Source organism: Aspergillus terreus, genomic scaffold (genome assembly GCF_000149615.1).
Source record: "Aspergillus terreus NIH2624 scaffold_15 genomic scaffold, whole genome shotgun sequence".
NCBI classification, from domain to species: domain Eukaryota; kingdom Fungi; phylum Ascomycota; class Eurotiomycetes; order Eurotiales; family Aspergillaceae; genus Aspergillus; species Aspergillus terreus.
This window is the reverse complement of record NT_165938.1, coordinates 949,277-968,177: the sequence shown is the minus strand read 5'-3', so window position 1 is coordinate 968,177 and position 18,901 is coordinate 949,277. Positions and strand designations below refer to the sequence as shown.

Here is an 18,901-nt window from a genome sequence, read left to right as displayed (position 1 = left end):
TCTGGCCTGTGAAGTCCTTGATTGACTTGTGGAGGATGGTGTAATCGGTGGCTACCTGAGCAAGATCGTTGACTACGGCGTTGAGGCGGTCGTTGGGGCTGGAGTGAGGGAGGGTCCAGACGGAAAGAGCTGTCATGAATAGGATCATGAGGCTGGGGATCTTGTTGGGGAGCATGTTGGAGGTATGTTGCAGGATGGTTGCCTAGATAAGTGACGATAGAGAGAAGAGGGAGAAGATGAAGTTGCCAGAGGGATGCATTCAGCATGGTAATCGGGTGAAGCATGGCTTTCCACTTACTAGGGTTGGTACTTGTGGCGTACTACGTTCTGCATTTGGTACTCTGGTCTGTTTTATTGTCATTCAGTTAGGTCAGCATTCCTGCAGATGATGATTCCACAATCTTATTTTAGCGATGATCAATATCTCCCACAAGGCACCTGTAGAAGTGCATCTTTCGTTCCCTCTGTTTACACTCTGGCAGATGACTGCAGGAGATGTACTAGTCCACGGATGCGTCATAGTAGAATGACGCCTGAATTACCTTCGCCCATCTCGGTTATAATCCGGAAGAACAAAACTGTCTCAAGGGGTCTAGTCTTAATGCTGTGCCTCGTTCATTAAGTGATTGCCTATCATACTAGCAGTCAATATAAACATCAGTCAATGCTTCCATTCCCTGGTCAGATAAGACCCTGACAATGACATAATCCGGGTTCTCCCCTTTGTATGGACACTTGTCTCAGACCCTTCCGATCCGATCGAACCATTTGTCAAATAGATGAGCTTTCATCCAAATATAGATTGACAAAGACTCGTAGTGGGGCGTCACCTTCAAACGGAGATATCAATACTCCGTAGCTTGTCGTGGGGCTTGGGCCTCATGTTTCGGCTGTTGGAACCTTAACCCTATTAACCCTTTAATGCCGTAGGGTTTTGCAGGCGGCTCTTCAAGAGGAGCATCGAGTCCAAAGAGGCAAACAGTGGCAGAGTTAAGGGAATAACTGGGCTATTGCTGCGCTGGAGATAGTTTCTTATCAACAGGCACTGGGGCATCTGCCAAAAAAAAAAAAAAAAACCTTCGTCTAGGGCTGGCGGACACACTTTAGGACTCCTCGGAGTCTGGTTGATATACTCCGAAAATTTCCCTGCAATAGGGGTCTTAAAGGGTTGGGTAGTATATACAGTGTTTCAACAAAGCATATACTCCGTAAAACTACGGAATAATTCAACACAATCGGCATAGGCACATTTAGTCCGCTGACTGTTGATCTACATACTAAAACACGGCTCAATTCCACTCAAACAATGGACAGAAATGCATAATTCAAGTACAATTGTCGGAACCAACGATCCGGGCATGTTCACATGGCTCACCAAAAAGCCGGAAACCGGCAGTAAAATTTGATCCGATTGATAATAGTTCGCGATAGAACCAGCTGACCTCGGCTCAACCCCGTCCACGGAACCCGGAACCACCTCGGCGAGTCGGACAGCCCAACCCCGAGACCGACGCCAAGATCGCCGATTCACAGCATAACTCAGCATAACGTTATGTAATTGTGCCATGTGTGCTACTCGGTCATTTCCGTGTTATCTCCACTGCGATCCAGATTCTCGGGTGGATTGATTTCTTCAGCGCCCGATCGGACAGATGGATATCATAACGTTCAACGTTCTAGAGTACTTCGTATTCCCTACCTTAGGCCTAAGAAGTTCTGGATCGATGTCTCCGGCCGAAACTCCCTTGACAATGTCTTCCATTACAACGGGACAATCTTATTATTCACCTGGCAGCTGCTTATTTGCGAGCGGAACTGTCATGACGTCACCTGCGCATCTTATCTGGTGACAACGAACGGATTGGGGAGTTCTTCGTGAGGATACTATCGCCAGCACATCATCAGTCTAGACTCTGCGGTTCAGATGGTATCTCGGGTGATATGGGGCTATGGTTCGACCATGACAGCGAGCTTACCACTATCATGGGATGGGTCGGTCTTTGGTTTTGGAGGTATTATTAGTCTCTAACTAGTCATCATTATTCATCGTGATAGTCGTGATGGTGGGAGGATGGTCCGGTCCCCCGGATGTGCTGGACGCTGCCTGTGATGCGGGGCAGACATGGTGCGATAACGCGTGATACCATGGCAACCTGGGTAGCCTGGGGAAATGTTACGCGTGGCTTTGCATATCATACATCCCGTCGTATTCGCATCGGGCATGCAATAATGTAGCAGGAAATCTGGAGGCCTGGGGCTTGGGTATGGAGCACTCGCAACACAGCCCAGGGGGATCGTCTTCTTGGCGTGGCTGGACAATATGCCAAGCTGTGCAATCTAGATGGAGGGCGGTCAGGACAGACCCGAGCCCAGGGAAGAGCCGCAGATGTCTCAGAGCTGTGCGGAGGAATGCTGAGCTGGCATTTATTACGTGGGCGGGTTCTTTGATATGATTTGTCTGGCGGGAGATTAGAGGGGATCAAGAGGAGGCTGACGAGATTACGGAGTAGACCAACAATTTACTAGGCAGTGGTCTAGGCGTCAGGGTGTTGGGCTGAGAGTAAACCCCAGTTGCCTGATCGGGAGTACGATATACGAGTTGCCTGATGGGGAGATTGGGGACCCTCATGGGGATGACGGAACATTCCAGTGCTTGTTAATAAGCCATAAGCCATGAGCCATAAGCCATGAGCCATAAGCCATGAGCCATAAGCCATGAGCCATGGTCATGGTCATTAGCAAGATTGCAGATCGATCATGGGGATTGGAAATAAGCGGAAGAAGAAAGCGGAGGAAGATGCAAAACCCGAGTGATTTCCAATCAGGACGATGAGCAAGCAGAGATATGCTCACTAATGCTACTAGCGGCCAGAACCCGAGCCGGAGAGGGGGACGCCGTCCTTAAGAGCGAAAGACGAACAGAACCCTGGAACGTTCGAAGATCCGGAAGAAAAGGGAAGAACCTGACAGCGACCGGAGGTAACGGGCGGAAAGATTGGTCATCCGGTGACTCACCAGACGGAAATACAATTGGAGTGTAAGTGAGCGGTGAGGGCAGAGAGCCTTGTGGGCCTGATCCGGTGTCGCCGACCCACGGATGATTTTCTCTCGCTGGGCCGGGATCCGATCGGTGCGACGGACTTAAGTGGGTTTTTCGTTATTTTTTTCTTCTCTGCCTAAGAAGAGGGTCCATCACCAAGCAGTAGTAGAATTCGTAGTGGATATATCAAGTCCCTCTCTCCCGGATGATCATCCTGGTCTTTTTTTTTTCTTCTGATATTCCTCGACGTGTTCGTTGTCCTACAACAGATACATAATCTCCCCCCGACCTGATCTCAACACTCTATCTATCCATTTCCGTCATCATTAGCCACACCTACGGATCCCTGCCTGGATTGATAAGAACCTGCTACATATCAACCTCACCGCCTCCTTCGCTGCCCCGCCTGATTGGGCCTCCCGACACCGCCCAACAACGGATTGTCCTGAGTCACACTGACTTTCCTGAGCTCATAAGCACATCAACACGGCCGGGCCGGATCTTGCGCCATGGCTGCCTCTGCCTCCCCCCACAACTTCTACTTCTTCTCCCTCATCTTCTTCCTCCTCCTCCCCAGATCTCTCTCCTTCCGAATTCTTCTCCTCCCTCGCCCGTCGTCGCTCTCAGAAGAAAATGAGCATCACGCAAACATACTATCTCGCCCACACGGCCCGCAAGAAGCTTACTCGAGAGGCTTCTCGCGCGGACCATGATCTCCGTCTGCTGGTTGGCCACGCCAACCTCCTCGACTCGCTGATGCTCGACCTCGCCGACGCTGAGCAGGAGCAAGAGCGCTGGTTCAACCAGACCGTCAGCGGCGTCACCAAGGCGTCCCAGTCGTCCGATCGTCACATCCAGTGGGCCGAGACCATCATTGAGGACCCGGAGGACGACTGGGATGCGGAGGAAATTTCCGACGCGGACTCGGATGTCAGCGATGACTCCGACCTGGAAGAAGACGACTACGAACCCACCACATACGCTCCCATCCGCCGACGGGCGCCATCGCCCGTCGCCGTCGTCCACGAGCGCGAAGTGGAAGAAGACTACGACTCGGACTCGGATTCCGACTTTGAATACGACGACCTGGACGACACGGAAGAGTTGGCCCTGACGCGGTCCCCGTCCCGACAGTCCCCTCCTGAGCTGGCCTCAGACTCGGACGATGACTCCGAGGACGATTCCATGCCGCCGTCGCCGCCGCAGCCCATGCTGGATGCATTCGAAAAGCAGCCGCAGTCCACGACGATCTCGCTGTCCGACGCTGAAATCGAGAAAGGGTACTATCCTGAGACGCAAGGTCAAATCATTGGAGCCATTCCCGCCTACTGATTGATTGCGTTTGACGTTCGATGTGCCATTATGATACCCCCTTTCTCGACTCTTCGGCTTCTCCAGCGGTGGCGTTTGGATTTCAAAATTGGCTTGCTTTGTTCGCGACTAGCGTGGTTTTAGATCGTCGCATTCATGGTGCCTAGCGTTGGGCATGGCTCTTCTCTTCTCCACTTTGCATTGGTTTGGGTATGAGGATTGGCATGATTACGATGATACGGAGGATACTACTATATACCGCTATATACAATATATTATTATTATTACCATCTACTTGCTTCATGTATCGAATTCTCTTGGTAGATATCCATCTCCGCTTGGGCTACTGGTTAGTGACTCAATAGTCGGCAGACTATGGACTAGCCCGGCACGCCGATCCCGTCTGGCCCATCGTTGCCACTGCGACTGGCTCACCGACTACGAAGGTTGATGGATCACATTCAGATCTGCATGACTCCGCTCGGGTGTCGGTCTAATACTGTATTGATGAGTTCGCGGTCAACGGAATCTAGATTGGAGCCCAACACTATCGGAGTGGCGGAGAAATTGATCGTGAATTATGCTTATGCATATGGCTGATTATCTTATCTAGTACTCGTATGAAGATTCCAGCGCTACTATCCTATACAATGCCTTGTTGCACGCTTCATCCATAGTCTACTCCTAGAAAATAGTTTATCTTCCAACTCCACACAATTCCAATTAACAGACACCTACCCAGTAACCAAAATACAGAGTACTACGTAGTACTAACAACCCTCCCCAACAACCAACACAGCCGCATCATGACTCTCCAACTCCACACTATACTTCTCCCCCACGCACCCCAAATCCTCCCCCGTCCACACATCCGTCACCTTGAACCCGCCCGCAGCCCGCCGTCCCAGTGCCCGTCCCCGTGCCCTCCCCATCCCCCGAGTGCCATTCAGCGCCTTCAACTCCGGGATCTCACTCCACACCGCCGTGCGCGTGCTCGTCCCGTCCTCCGAATTAAGCATCACCACCAGCGTCCCGTTCAGCGCCACCGACGCCCCGGACCAGTACTCCGCCGGGTGCGCCGCATCAAACGTCCAGTCCGGGTTATACCCCCATTTATAGGGGTACGCCGGCCGGCCCACGACGGCGTCCTGGTTGAACGCGAGGAGGTATTTGTTCTTTAGGATGGCTAGGTGCGCGTCGTCGATTTGGTCCAGCTACGAATCAAATCAACCCTTAGCTTGCCATACTCTCTCTAGCCGATGACAGAAACGAGAAGGGGGAGAGGGAAGGGAGGTGAAACATACCGGCGTCCCGATAATCAGAGGCGACTTCATCGCCGCCCACAGCGCAAAATGCGCCCTGTTCTCCGCCAGCGTCAGATTCCCGTTCCCGACCTCCAGCATGTCCGGGTCCGGATGGCCCCAGAACCCGACGTAGTTCATGAGGAAGCTATTCTCGTTGGCGATTTCCGCGATGCGCGACCATTCCGCTGTCCCCATCAATTAGCACTCACATTAGTCCATATATAGGGACAGGGGAGAGAAGTACGGCTGATATCCCCCGACATGCGCCACGAACTCCCCGTCTCGTTGCCCCAGGCATTCACGTCCGCCTGGCCCCCAGTCGCACAGCGAGTACAAGATCGTCCGGTTGACGGCGAGGAGGGCGTCGCGCATGGCGGTATAGCGCTGGGCGGTGCGCGAGGTGCTCCAGTTGTAGTCGGCGGGGGCAGGGTTGGAGAGGTCCGGACAGGTGCCGTTGGGGAAGACGGTGTCGTCGTAGCTGTCAGGGACGCAGAAGCTGTATTGGTCTGTCCAGTTCTGTGGGACGCCGCAGTTGTCGTATTTCAGGTCTGTCGTCTATCAGTCGGGTACGGGATGACGGGGGTAAGGGGGGAGGGGAGGTACAGTCAATGCCCCATTCGGCAAAGGACTGCGCGTCGATGGCCTCGTGGCCCAGGCTGGCTGGGTAGCCTGCGCAGGTGGTGTCGCCGGCGCCTGTAATGGATGTGTTAGATAGGGTGATGAGGGATTAGAGTGTGGGTGCGTGGAGACGTACTGCTGTAGATTCCCACTTTCAGGCCCATGCCGTGGATCTGCGACGCAAGGCCTGAGATTCCATTGGGGAACTTGGTCGGGTCGGGGATGATGCGCTGCGTGTTGGGGTCGCGGTGGTCTTTGACGGACCAGCAGTCGTCGACTGCTGGGGTTAGTCTACGGCCTTTCTGCACGTAGGACAAGCTCACTGTTGATGTATTCGTAGCCTAGATCCTTCAGGCCCAGATTCACGACCTGTTCGGCCGCAGTAAGGATCTTGGTCGCGTTGATGTCGCAGTTGAATGCGTTCCAGGAGTTCCAGCCTAGGGCTGGGAGGCGACCCTGTCGTGCTATTAGCATGTAGACACCAAAGAAGCTGTGGACCGTACCACGCCATCGGGTCGCACAAGAGCATGCGCCTGGGGGAGCAAAGACAACGATGTTGCGAGAACCAAGTACCTCGCCATTGCGATTCAATTGCTTCGGTACGATGCAGTATAAACAGGTGAAACCTCCGGTGGCACTTATATAAGTATAAGCCGTGCGGGGATTCAAGCTTTGCCAAAAACCTCGGGTGAATTCATCGGGGCTGGCGCTGTCGATCATACCTAATCCCCGGCAGATTTCACTGTTACAGACTCCGGTGGAGGTGGATGTCCGTGTTGTGTTTCAGTCTGTGTCGGATGCGGAAGTTAAAGGCAGTGGAGAGGGGAAGAGCTGTTAGAGACATGGATTCTGGCCGTCCCATTGCCTAGGTATTCACATTCAATCTGCATAGCTCATGTTACACGTATGCCAACTCAAGGGTATATATATCATGACATTACACCATCATGCTACTCCTACCGCCATAGATCCTGTCGACTCTCCCGTCGCCAACCACCACTACTGCGAGGCCGTTCATTGTCCACGGGTACTGCCAGGAATCCGCCGAATCCGTTTCCAACCAACACGCTTTTCCGGGCGTCTCCGCCCCAGGACCGACCGAGCTGCGCGTCGTGAAAACTCACAGGCCGCGTGGTGCTGTCTCGGCGCCCTCGCGTGGCCGGGGGCTCGTACGGCGTAAAGTTCCATTCCAGTTCATCCAGCCCCTTGCTGTACACATTGAGTGGCTGGGCCAGGACGCCAGCAAACTGGGGTCCGTTTTCGCCGCCGCCAAACAGTCGAGGCGGCGGCGCAAGTAGCAGCGTCTCGGGGAAGTTGGAGTCCCGGACATAGAGGTCGCGCAGGGCAGGAAGCGTGTTGGACACCAAGGAAGACACCAAGTAGTTATAGTACGATGGGGCTACGGGAGGAAGGCCATAGGATCCCGAAGCAGAGGTAATCTCGTAGTGGAACAATTCAAGCGACCTCGACGCCAGTGGTGGCACCTTGTCCGCGGGGAACGACCGCGCAACCTCTTGGACCACCGACAAGGCACGTAGACGGGGCGTAGCAGCGACGATTTGATGCAAAGTCGCCGGATGGACTCCCGTCGTGGACAGTGTGAGAGACACCAGCGCATTGCGGTTCGAAGAATGAGCGAAGTAACCGGCAAGCCCGCTTGCCGTGACATTAGGGGTATCTCGAAGTGTGAGCCGTTGTACGGGTGGAAATGGGGGGAGAGACTGGGAGGGAGCAAAGGCGGGGTCGTCCAACCAGGGAAGGTCGCTCAAGGTCAGATCCCGCAGCCGAGGGAACGACCCCAGACCGAACCGCAGGATGTTGGGCTCGATGTGTAGACTGGATAGCTCTAGGACTTCCAGGTTCACCCACAAGTGCGAGGAGGGGATTTGGGAGAAGCTCCCTTCGGCACCGTGACGGTAACTCATCCGGCGGATATCCGGACAGCGGGCCATGAGCTCTTGCTTCAAGGCCAAACAGGACTGGTCGTCACTGTAGATGCCGGCCGGGAGGTCCACGTAGCGCAGATTGGGTAGAACCGAGACGGTGCGGGCGATGTCCGCCTTGCTGGCCTCCCGGGTCATATAAGGCATGCGCAAGGATAACACCATATTTCCCAGACCCTGAGACTGTCGGACCGATCGCATAAAGAGGTTCAGGCGCACCAATGGGGCGTCAATGGGGTCGCCATTGCGGTCGAAGAAGGAGCGACGTTTCCGTTTGGCGGCCAATTCGACCTCGAGTTCGCAATAATGGACGGGGTCGATGCGGACGTGGGTGTAACTGCATGGAACACGGTGATTAGTCCGGGTCCCCTCCCGCCAGACAAAGGATCTCTTACAGCAATTCGCGTGCATCGGTGAACCAGCGCTTGCAGGTGAGCGCACAGTGGGCGAGATCGCGCATATCACACAGCATGCAGCCATCATCGGTCATCGACTCCTCCGAGGTATCATAACTGTTATCCACGGTATGCGGGCAGACCGAGGCGAAAATCCGACGGAGCACGGGGCGTGGGAGCTTCTGGGTGTAATCGGGGCCCGACGGGGGTAACGGAGGCAGAGGGTCGTGGGATTCGAAGCGCAGGTCCCAGGAGGGGTTTCTCCTCACGCGACTCTGGCTTTTGGAGCGCTTGCGCAGTCGGCTTAGAAAACCCATGATCGAGGCATGGATTGAGGAGAGGAGAGGGGGGAAGAGGAGAGAGAAAGGGAGAAGAAAGAAGAGGATGGAGTGGGGAGGGGATGATGAGTTCTTATTAGTATTATTAGGAGGAGGAGCAGCAGGAGGATGCTTGTTGTCTGCGTCTACCCGCAACCGCTGCCTGTTTAGGCAATCCTTTACTTCACCTCCCTTCAGTTCAGTTCAGTTCCAATTCCAACACTTCCCCCTCCTCCTCTTATATGTCCATCCCGACAGGCCTCCCCGGTCATGATCGACTCCCAGCGCTGTCCGCTTGTGACGCCGTGGTGGTCGGGGTATTTTTATCGGCCTATCAGTCCCCACTCCAGGCTCGATGCCAAGATGCGGGCGTTTCATCCCAGCGGTTACAGGCGCCCTTAGACCCCGGGCGTTCTCTGTTGGATGTTGGATGTTCAAGCGGTTTGCTGGTCATTGCGTGGTACCTTTGATGGTCAATTGATCGAGGCCGTACGTATATGGATGACCACTGGTAGTTGCATCGGATGGATGAACAATGCAGCTCTAGTGTCCAGAAGAGCATCAGACAAGATTAATGAACTGGAGTCTGCTGGAGTCTGGTATATCAAAATCCATCTCCACCTGAGCAGGGTCCATGACATACCTAGACTGAAGGAGATCGATGTAGTATGTTCCACCTCGAACTATCGCGGTGAAATCTTGAATCTTGCTACGGCATTGACATCATCGCATGACATCATGTCTACCGCTTTCTATATAACAACTTCAGAGTCGTACCCATATGATTCCTCTTCATCCACAAAGACTACATACATAGGTGCCTGCGTACTATGGCTGAAGACGTTCCCACCGAGGACTTCCCCCTCCCTCAGCCCCAGCTCCTCTCGGAAGAGCCCTGGCGACACCGACCGCCATATAAAATCCAGTCGGACGAGGAATTCGGCCCGACGAAATGGAAGGGCCACTGTCAATGCGGTCGGGTGTCGTTCAAGATCAAGCGTGAACGGCCCTTGGCGACCAAGTTCTGCCACTGTCAAGGCTGTCAGTTGTTACACGGTACGTGTTGGACTCCCGACCACTCAATCCACTGAACTCACCTGACCGATTGTAGGAGCCCCTTTTCAATGGGCGGCCATCTTCCAGAAATCGGACATCTCCTTCTGTCGCGGCTCAAAGGGTCTGTCATTCTACTCCTCGTCGGAGAAGACCACCGAATACACCAACCCGACCAAAGTGTCCTGTGCGTTTTGTCGCACGCCCATCATGGACGAAGGGCGCAATGTCTGTCTTTTGTTCCCGCCATCTGTGGACAGGGGCTTATTTCCCCAAGAGAAAAAGCGATGGAAGGAGACGTTTGAAGTAGAGTATGTTCTCCTCTCTTATACATCTACTGTGCTGACCACTGACAACCCAGTTGCCACATCTTCTACAGCAGCCGGGTCGTCGACATTCCCGATGGAAAACCCAAATGGGCTGGATTAGATGGGAGCAGTGAGCGGTTAGATGAGTCGTGACAGACGGAGTGGATAAAATGTATAAGTATTGATGTGCAATAGATTTTGTTTTATAGATCGGTTTATGGGACACCACCTGCAAATACTTCCCTCCGTAAGGTACACAAACACCCACCAATCGCGGATAAAATCCAAGAACATGCTCCATCGATTTGGTGAATACAAGGCGATCGACATCAGCTTCAGTCGACTATCGGAGTGCACTACAGTCCGATATTAGGGTCATCCCGACAAGCCACCCCATCGCACGAACCCATCATTGGCCCAGTCCCCGATCAACGTGAGCTATCGATCCGAATCCCGCCTAGACAGACACGGAAAGACTACCTCTTCAGATCAAACCCCATCTTGTGATCGCCAGGGCGGGCGCGATGTCACCACACCCCTCCCCTCCCTCTCCCTGGAACGAGTCAGGAATGCGCAGACAGCCCTGTGACTCCGGGTCGACTGCCGACAAGCCATGGAATCCGCATGTGCCATGCCTTACGTCGTCCAGCGATGGCATAAAGGGCGCATCACCCGTAAACACGGTCTACATATCTATGAACCACGACTATTCTATTGCAGCTACTCCCCAACAACATGCGCTTCAAACCCCAGCCCCTCGTCATCGCCATGCTGGCAGCCAGCCAGCCCGCACACGCAGCCACGCGCATCACCGACGAGGAAATGACTTCCCTGCTGGACAACGGCGGCGCCGATCTGGCCGATCGATATGCCCCGATGTGGTTCTTCGGCGAATGGGACAACCACCACCCGTGCTATCCGACGTGGGCGTTTGGCGGCTCACCCTCGATGCCGGATGTATACGACGACGCGCACAAGACGCCTCCCGCGCCGCAGTGCGATTACCCAGATGTCGGGTGTCGCTGTCGGAATCCAGGCGTGGACCGCGGTCACCCAGGCCCGGCGTTTCCCATCTACTACACGTATCGGAAATGCAACGATACGGATGTGCGCGTGGTATATAATCTGTTCTATGAGAAGGATGGGGCGGAGGTGTTGGATATCATTGACACCGGGCATGATTAGTACGTTCTTCTGTGTCTGGGTGAGAGAGGGTCTGGCTGAACGATGGGCAGTGACTGGGAACGCGTGATTGTCGTGCATTCGCGCGATGCGGACAACATGTGGGCACCATCGAGGGCGTTGCTGTCTGCGCACAGCGGCTATCATAATCTCGCCTGGGGCGATATCCACAGTACGCTCTCGACGGACGAGGTCCGCAGTGCCGATAAGCCCCCGACAGGAGGCAAGGACAAAGACCATCCGATGGTGTATGTCGCGTGGTCGAAACATGCCCACTTTGACACGACCAACACCCTCTGGATTGGACCGATTGCGCAGTCAACAGACAATGCCTTCCGCAGCGACGACTGGTGGCATTACGTGGAGCAGACGAACTATGTGAGCGTGCTTCTCGACTCGGCAGTGATCTATACTGACGGAGTAGATTCGATCGGACAATTCCACTCCGGCCGGACAGGCCTTGGGACGCATCGACTGGGGGTCTGCGACGAGTAATCCGCCATCTGTGCAGGAGAAGGTGTGTTCTGCGCCGTAGCGTAGTGAACCTATATAGGTAGAAATCTACCCTAGTATATATTCTTGACCTCTGGTGCTGCGAGGATTTGTAACGAGCGTCCGTCCCTCCTATCAAAAGGCGTGGAGAGTCGGGCGCAAAATGACGTCGGCGCGATTCCCCACCATCAACACAATTTCCTCTTCCCCCCTCTTGAGCATCTAGACACTGCACCTTCTTACACAATACCATCAGATTATACCTACCGACTGACAGCATACCTCTCAGCAAAGTAAGTCCCAGCTTGCCCCTCAATGCAATCACCTCGCGCTACTCCTCTCTCTCCTTCAACCCCACCAAACCACCAACTAACCACCGCAGACCACCCATCCCACCACTCTAGTCACCAGCACAGCACCATGTCCTGGTTCCAGAAAAACTTCACCCTCCCCCCTCGCTCCCGCGGCTCCTACCTAATCACCGACCATGTGCTGTCGGAAGTGCCCGAGATCCGCGACTACAAGGTGGGCATGCTGAACCTGTTCGTGCAGCACACCAGCTGCGCGCTGTCGCTGAACGAGAACTGGGACGACGACGTGCGCGCCGACATGAGCGATGCGCTGGACCGGATCGCCCCGTACGACCGCAAGGGAAACCTCTACCGCCACTCCGCCGAGGGAGAGGACGACATGCCGGTGCGCTCCCATTTACCTAGCATTGTTTCTGGCTGTCGACAGAATGAATGCTGACAGATCAGGCCCATATTAAATCGGCCCTCATCGGCGCCTCCGTCAACATCCCCATCTCCAATGGTCGTCTGGCTACCGGCACCTGGCAGGGAATCTGGTACCTCGAGTTCCGGACGAGTCGGCACGCGAGAAAGGTGGTGGCTACCATCCAGGGCGAGAAGGCCTGACTCGCCGGGAGTCTATAGGGTTTAGAAGATAGCGAATACCGCATATAGTCTCGTCTCAAACATGGAAAGACATGATAATAGTAACCTTTTATTCTAGCAGCTCATGGTTCTGGTACACTCTGTACAAACCCCAGGCACATGGGGAGATATAAAACAAGACAAGTCATCAACGCCAAAAAACAATGCTCTCGCTCTCTCTACCGCTGCTCCAGTCCACCCTCGGTGACGCGCTGGGTCTCGTTCACCTCGGCGGCATCGCCGACGGGCTTGAGCGGGTAGCTGGTGGCAGGGAGGGACTCGAGGTATGCGCGGTGCTGTTCGTGGGCCTGCAACCGTCAGCTTTATTCCCACCGTACATGCACAGCAACATCAATAGGACTTACAAAAGGCAAACCGCAGTAGCCGCAGGTAGCAATCTCGGGCTTGTCGGTGTTGATGAAGATCTTGGGGTGGCCGAGGGGACCGCCGCCGCCGTCGCAGCTGACGACGCGCTTCTTCGTCCAGCGGACGGGCTGCTTGTGGATGAGCTCGATGGCAGCCATGGGTTGGGGCTAAGGTCAGGTCAGCACTCGTTGCATTATCCCCTCCGTTCTTTCCAGATCCACGATCGATTAAGTCATGACAGGGGCTAAGTCAAACGCACCTGCAGCTCCATTATCGTCTGCTCAAAACGAGGCCCAGTCATGGCCTGCTCTCGCGGCTGCTGGCTGGCCGCCCAGGTGCGGGCGCGGTTCGGCGCCTGCAGGTGACGGGTGCGCTCGCCGACCTCGGGCTCCTCCTGGAGGGCGTGATCCCACGAGCCCATCGAGTCGACGGGGGTGGCATTGGTGGCGGAGACGTTGGGCGTGGCGGTGGGCGGGTTGGGGTCGTTGGGCTGCATGCGGTTCTCCGAGAAGCGAGGCACGGTGGAGGAGTAGCTGGCGCGGGCGACGAAACGCGCGGCGGAGAAAGTCGCCAGACGGGTCCGGGCGATGGGCAGCATGGTGTCGGTCGGCAATTGGAATGCCTGGTGTGGTGGACAAGCTGTGGGAGGAGGTGGTGGTGGACGGACGGGAGAGGGCGGAGCGAGAGAGGAAGTCGATTCAAGGGTGAGGTTTGCGGGAGGCCGCCAGCCGCTTGAGCGGCCAATCGGCTGCGCTCCTGCGCTTGTTCTGCCGCTGCGACTTCTACCGCCTGTTTTTTTCTCATCGATGGTATCACGTCTACGACCACCCTAATATCTAATTTATCTCGATTGATTCTGGATTAAAACAGAGGACTCCTACCACCATGTCCAGTTCTAAGGGAGAGAAGACAATGTCTTCGCGGCTTCTGACCATGAAGGTGCGTCCATTCAATCGAGCTCCAGTTTCGTCTACTCACATCAACAGTTCATGCAACGAGCTGCTGCGACAGCTGCCGCCAAAGAATCCCCGCAGACTCCGACCGAATCGAGCACGCCCACCCCCAAGCGCCAGAGGCTCACGCCGACCCAGAGCCCCGCCGGTCCATCGTCAGATCTGGAGGCCATCTCCGCTGCCCTCGCGGCCGAGGAGGATAAAAGGAGAGAAGCACTTTCGCGTCAGGCCGCAGAGGCCGGGGAGACGGAATGGGTGCTCGACTACGATGCCGGAGCGCAGGTTTCTGTGCAGCCGATGGTGGTCGCGGCGGATTCGCTCGATGCCGACGATGAAGACATGGTGCTCGGTGGTCGACAGGCCTACGGGAATTTTAAGCGGAAGAAGAAGACAACTGAGGTTGGTCCTAATGATTCATATCAAGAGACTGTGTACTAATGAAATATAGACGCCACAGAGAGCGAATGAGGAATCCGATTCGGATGAAGAAGGTTCAGAAGAAGATGAGGACGACGTCGAGTCCATGATCAACAAAGCAAAGACAAAGACATCCAGCAAGAAGGAAAAGAGCAAGCCCCAGCCCAGGAGGGTTAAATTGTCGCAACTCTCGAGTATATCGGGCGGGCGGCACGGGTCAGTCGGGGGTGGTAAATCGCAGAAGAAACGAAAGCACAAATAATCCGGCCGGAAGGCTTTGTTATGAAATCTGCCACTGGTTGGCAGTATGGCAGTCCAGCTTCAGACAGCCTGTCAATGGTCGCCAACGAACCACGACGATCAATCGGTGTCGCTTTCGGATGAGTTGGCAGAGCGCCCAACAACAATGACGTCTCCTTTATCAATATCAACCTCTTCAATAACGATGGCCGGGTCATTGTCGAGATCAATATCTCTCCTCAGCTTCGCCGCCAAGCGAGCATCACTGGGACTCGCCCGGATGTGTGACGGTCTTCGATCGGCCCACCGGATTGGAGAGGTCGTGTTCTCGGAAAGAGATTTTCGTGTTGGCGATCTCATGATCCCTTTGATGGGGCACCGCGCGGTCTTGGAGCGCAGGGAGCTCTTATACGACTCCGTAATCTACCAGGGTCATTCTCGATCCACCGTGCATGAGCCACCAGCTGCCTGGTAGATATATGTCACGTACCTCTCGGAACCTAGAAGATTCTAAGACCCCGTCAGTCTGATACAATCCCATTTCATATAGCGAGACCAACGACCTACCAACGGACGTCCGTTTATAGTTTCCAAAAGACTCCCTCATCGACATCTGCGACTGCACTCTCTCGGGCAGCGACACGCGCTTCCCAGGATGACATTCTCCTGTCGATGTCCGCACCTGTACCAGGCGCGGTTTCTCCGTTTCCAGCCGTTCGACGGTGGCATTGCGCGAGCGGTCGTTGCAGGGGCAGAACAACATCCTGTCGGTGTGGATGGCAGAGAGGAGGGGAGTGCGGTAGGGAAGTGTACGTAGTTCAGGTCCGAGGATGTTGGAGCTTCTTGATCTCTTGACGAGCCCCGTTTGGAGTGGGCCAGATGATGTATAAGATTGTGAGAGGTCTAATGCATGTCACCCGCACATCGTCCATAGTACTGTAACTACGGGGTACGCCTGCAGAACGCCTCCCAATCAGGCTCAGGCTCGGGCTCAGAGTTCAATGCACTTTCAATAATAGGGGCTTGGCCGCCACAGTCAAATCGATCCCCGATGGTATAACGCAATCTATACAAGCCAAACGGCAGCACCGCAACGCCACAAACGAATCCGTAGAACATATAGATCAGTCTAGAATAAGGCAGACACTCCCACAACACCTACAGCCTAGCCCTCTCCTCGCGCTCCTTCCTCTCCCACCGCCGCTGCGTCAGATAATTCAGCACCAGATTCCACGCCGCGACGCCGATCCCCAACGGCGGCGCCAACAGCAACAACCACGCCCACCAGCGCGGACTCGTCGCGCCGATCGCCCGCACCGCCCGCTGCACCTCCCTCTCGAGCTCCTCCTTATCGCCATCATTCCACACGATGACGCCGCGCGCGCGCGCCGTCCCGCGGAACTCCGCCTTCTCCACCTTCCCCTTGACATCGCCCTGGCTGCTGACGCGGTTCTCCGCATCCTCCGCCGACAGATGCGGGTCGCGCGCGCGCAGCCGCGCCATCTGCACCTTCGGATCCGACACGCCGACCACCACGACGGTGCCGCAGATGACGTCCATGCCGCTCTCGAAGAGCAGCGGCACGTCCAGCACGACGGCCCAGTGTCCGCGGAGGAAGTAGTACAGCAGCGCCTTATAGACCTCCCAGCGCACGGCCGGGTGCACGATCTTGTTGAGGATCATGCGGTCGCGTTTGCGCTCCTCGGAGGTGCCAAACACGCGGCGGCCGAGCGCCGGACGGTTCAGCGCGCGCCGCGCGCCGCTGGGGTCGTCGGGCGCCGCGGGCAGCAGCAGGTCCGGCGTGCTGGGCCCGAAGTAGCTGACGATGGCTTTGTAGCCTGGAGTGCCGGGCTCGACGACCTTGCGGGCGAGAATGTCCGTGTCAATGATGGGGAGCGAGTACGGCGGCGAGGAGAGGATGGACGAGACGGTGGATTTGCCGGTGGCTATGGAGCCGGTTAGGCCGATGATGAGCATGTTGGGTTCTTTTTGCTGGTTGAGTTGCTGGTCTGGTTCGATGGACAGTGTTTAAGATGCAATGCGATGAAGACCTGGAGCAAGGTTAGTAGGTTGACTATCACGAGTAGGTCATATGAAATACCTCTGGTTGGATCCCTTCTTAGAAGGATGTCGGTGGGAGAGGAAAGGAGATGGAGGAATCGGAGATGCGGGGAGAGCTCGATTCCGGCGGCGGGAGAACCGAGGTCCAGACCGTGGATGACCCGTTGCACTGGACGTACTGACAATAAACATCTACGAGTCTCACGCCTACAAATATCATCATAATCGACGTCCTTCATTCAATAATTTATATGTAACTATGATACAAATAGCCACGACATTCACGGTTCTAGCCCGCAGACGCTTGACTTTCAGATTTTGCCATGGCGGTGCTACTTTAAAGGCCCGTTTGTCCATTGACTGCTCAACCGCAGTGCTCGGATGGACAGTTGCAGACGCTAACGCTGCATGCCCGGTCCAGTGCCTCTAAGCTGCAGCACGGGGCACGCTAGCTCGCATATGCCGGCAACGACCTGGTATGGATCCGGAAGGATTCGGCGATGAGGTACTCCCTTACCGGGACAATTGCACTTCTTATAGGCCAATCCTGGCTCACGACTCCGGCAATCCGGTGGTCGGGTCTTGCGGCTGTCCTTTCCAGCCGATAAACGGCCACCCCTTCGGAAGACTCGAATACGGCGGGAGCACATAGCGGCCGACACACTCGCCCTCGCTGGGACAGGAGAGGTCGCACAGCCCAAAGACCTTGCAATAGCATTCCTCCGCGGAAGGACAATACACGGGATCCTTGCCAAAGATCACTATCATCGTCGTTAGCGTCATATCCCATATGCTTTGGAGATATACGTACTGTGCCAGGAGTATTCCATAATCCGACCACTCACGTCGTCTGGCAGCGGCGTCTCCGCCAACCACGTCCGGAACCGCTCGTAGTCTTTCTTCGGGCGCTTACGAATCTGCCACCTTGTGACGCCGAACTGGGCGCAGCACGACGCGCCGACGGCCGCCGGGACCTCCTCCCCCGGGAAGAGTTCCTTGAACCCGTCCTTGAAGTACTCGCCGGCATGCACGTCCTGTCGATGCAAGTCGCTGAGCGGGTGGATTTCGGCCGGACACCCGAGGACCCACGCGCAACGGAGGTTGACGTAGCCTTGTTTCTGTAGATAGGGGATCTGGAAGTGCTGGAGCATGGGGACGCCGTCGTAGTACGGGTCGTCGTTGTGCCATTGGTAGCGTTGTGAGTGGATGAAGAGGATATTATCGGGCAGGTTGTCGTAGTTGTCGATGATGTACCTAGACCTTCGATTAGAAAGGCACATTAAGGGGTTGGTCGGTGCAACTCACGTCAAGTATACCATCGACTCCCGCCCCTTGTTCAGTTTCACCGTCAACGGCGCCTTCTTGTCGTCCACCACATACACGCTCTTATGCCAGTCGGGGAAGTACTCAAACAGCCACGACACATTGTCTTTCTTCATGCTGGCGACCACCATGTCTTTGGAGATTGGCTGCGTCGGCGGTCGTCGGGAGGGCGTCGCCTGTCCTGACCGCGAGTCGCGAAGCGGTCCTCCCCTGGAGACTTCATCATGCAGCGACTCGGCCGACTGTCGGGGGCCGGAGTTGGCGAAAAAGAGGAAATAGATCGCGTAGACGATGAGGATAGTCGAGAGGATCGCCTTCTCCCGATTGCGACGACGCGGGCTGTTAGGCCCGCTGCGGAAGAAGAGCATAACGAGTTGAAGTGGTTGCGGACAGGGACAGCGGATAGCGGACTCGGGCAAGAGATGCCGAGAGGAGGTAAGGCGGAGTAAGTCAGATCACGTTCTCGACGCAGCAATCATGGCGCGTGAATGACCAGCACCATGCGCCAGACAAGTGCGAAAGGAAGAAAGGAGGAAGAAAGGCAGATGCAGTCAGGCCGATGTAATAATGCCAGTTGCGCATGTCCTCCAGCCAACCAGGCGACAGCTGGCCTTGCCGCCTGCGCTAACCCGATTAGTACTAC

General features: G+C 55.5%; 9 protein-coding genes across 9 annotated transcripts; 5 read left to right on the top strand and 4 right to left on the bottom strand.

Moving 5' to 3' along the window:
- Window positions 1-3,673: 3,673 nt before the first annotated feature.
- ATEG_09831 (uncharacterized protein) lies at window positions 3,674-4,372 on the top strand (the record flags this gene model as incomplete). Its single annotated transcript, XM_001218452.1, has 1 exon — window positions 3,674-4,372. The coding sequence occupies one exon, from the start codon at window positions 3,674-3,676 to the stop codon at window positions 4,370-4,372; it is 699 nt and encodes a 232-aa protein (XP_001218453.1).
- A 749-nt stretch (window positions 4,373-5,121) lies between these two features.
- ATEG_09830 (F-box domain protein) lies at window positions 5,122-8,928 on the bottom strand (the record flags this gene model as incomplete). Its single annotated transcript, XM_001218451.1, has 9 exons — window positions 5,122-5,565; window positions 5,656-5,840; window positions 5,958-6,203; window positions 6,410-6,550; window positions 6,597-6,729; window positions 6,847-6,899; window positions 7,027-7,061; window positions 7,234-8,553; window positions 8,612-8,928. The coding sequence occupies 9 exons, from the start codon at window positions 8,926-8,928 to the stop codon at window positions 5,122-5,124; spliced, it is 2,874 nt and encodes a 957-aa protein (XP_001218452.1).
- An 830-nt stretch (window positions 8,929-9,758) lies between these two features.
- ATEG_09829 (GFA family protein) lies at window positions 9,759-10,442 on the top strand (the record flags this gene model as incomplete). The annotated part of the gene is made up of 3 exons (XM_001218450.1): window positions 9,759-9,984; window positions 10,040-10,292; window positions 10,343-10,442. 3 exons carry the CDS (start codon window positions 9,759-9,761, stop codon window positions 10,440-10,442), a joined length of 579 nt encoding a protein of 192 aa, XP_001218451.1.
- Window positions 10,443-11,024: 582 nt separating this feature from the next.
- On the top strand, window positions 11,025-11,474 carry ATEG_09828 (uncharacterized protein; the record flags this gene model as incomplete). The annotated part of the gene is made up of 1 exon (XM_001218449.1): window positions 11,025-11,474. The coding sequence occupies one exon, from the start codon at window positions 11,025-11,027 to the stop codon at window positions 11,472-11,474; it is 450 nt and encodes a 149-aa protein (XP_001218450.1).
- A 909-nt stretch (window positions 11,475-12,383) lies between these two features.
- On the top strand, window positions 12,384-12,880 carry ATEG_09827 (YjbQ family protein; the record flags this gene model as incomplete). The annotated part of the gene is made up of 2 exons (XM_001218448.1): window positions 12,384-12,659; window positions 12,722-12,880. 2 exons carry the CDS (start codon window positions 12,384-12,386, stop codon window positions 12,878-12,880), a joined length of 435 nt encoding a protein of 144 aa, XP_001218449.1.
- Window positions 12,881-13,077: 197 nt separating this feature from the next.
- ATEG_09826 (zinc-finger domain-containing protein) lies at window positions 13,078-13,862 on the bottom strand (the record flags this gene model as incomplete). The annotated part of the gene is made up of 3 exons (XM_001218447.1): window positions 13,078-13,206; window positions 13,264-13,431; window positions 13,524-13,862. 3 exons carry the CDS (start codon window positions 13,860-13,862, stop codon window positions 13,078-13,080), a joined length of 636 nt encoding a protein of 211 aa, XP_001218448.1.
- Window positions 13,863-14,149: 287 nt separating this feature from the next.
- On the top strand, window positions 14,150-14,896 carry ATEG_09825 (uncharacterized protein; the record flags this gene model as incomplete). The annotated part of the gene is made up of 3 exons (XM_001218446.1): window positions 14,150-14,203; window positions 14,251-14,616; window positions 14,666-14,896. The coding sequence occupies 3 exons, from the start codon at window positions 14,150-14,152 to the stop codon at window positions 14,894-14,896; spliced, it is 651 nt and encodes a 216-aa protein (XP_001218447.1).
- Window positions 14,897-16,032: 1,136 nt separating this feature from the next.
- On the bottom strand, window positions 16,033-16,851 carry ATEG_09824 (putative dephospho-CoA kinase; the record flags this gene model as incomplete). Its single annotated transcript, XM_001218445.1, has 1 exon — window positions 16,033-16,851. The coding sequence occupies one exon, from the start codon at window positions 16,849-16,851 to the stop codon at window positions 16,033-16,035; it is 819 nt and encodes a 272-aa protein (XP_001218446.1).
- Window positions 16,852-17,487: 636 nt separating this feature from the next.
- Window positions 17,488-18,374, bottom strand: ATEG_09823 (DUF3431 domain-containing protein; the record flags this gene model as incomplete). Its single annotated transcript, XM_001218444.1, has 3 exons — window positions 17,488-17,696; window positions 17,747-18,189; window positions 18,241-18,374. 3 exons carry the CDS (start codon window positions 18,372-18,374, stop codon window positions 17,488-17,490), a joined length of 786 nt encoding a protein of 261 aa, XP_001218445.1.
- Window positions 18,375-18,901: the final 527 nt, after the last annotated feature.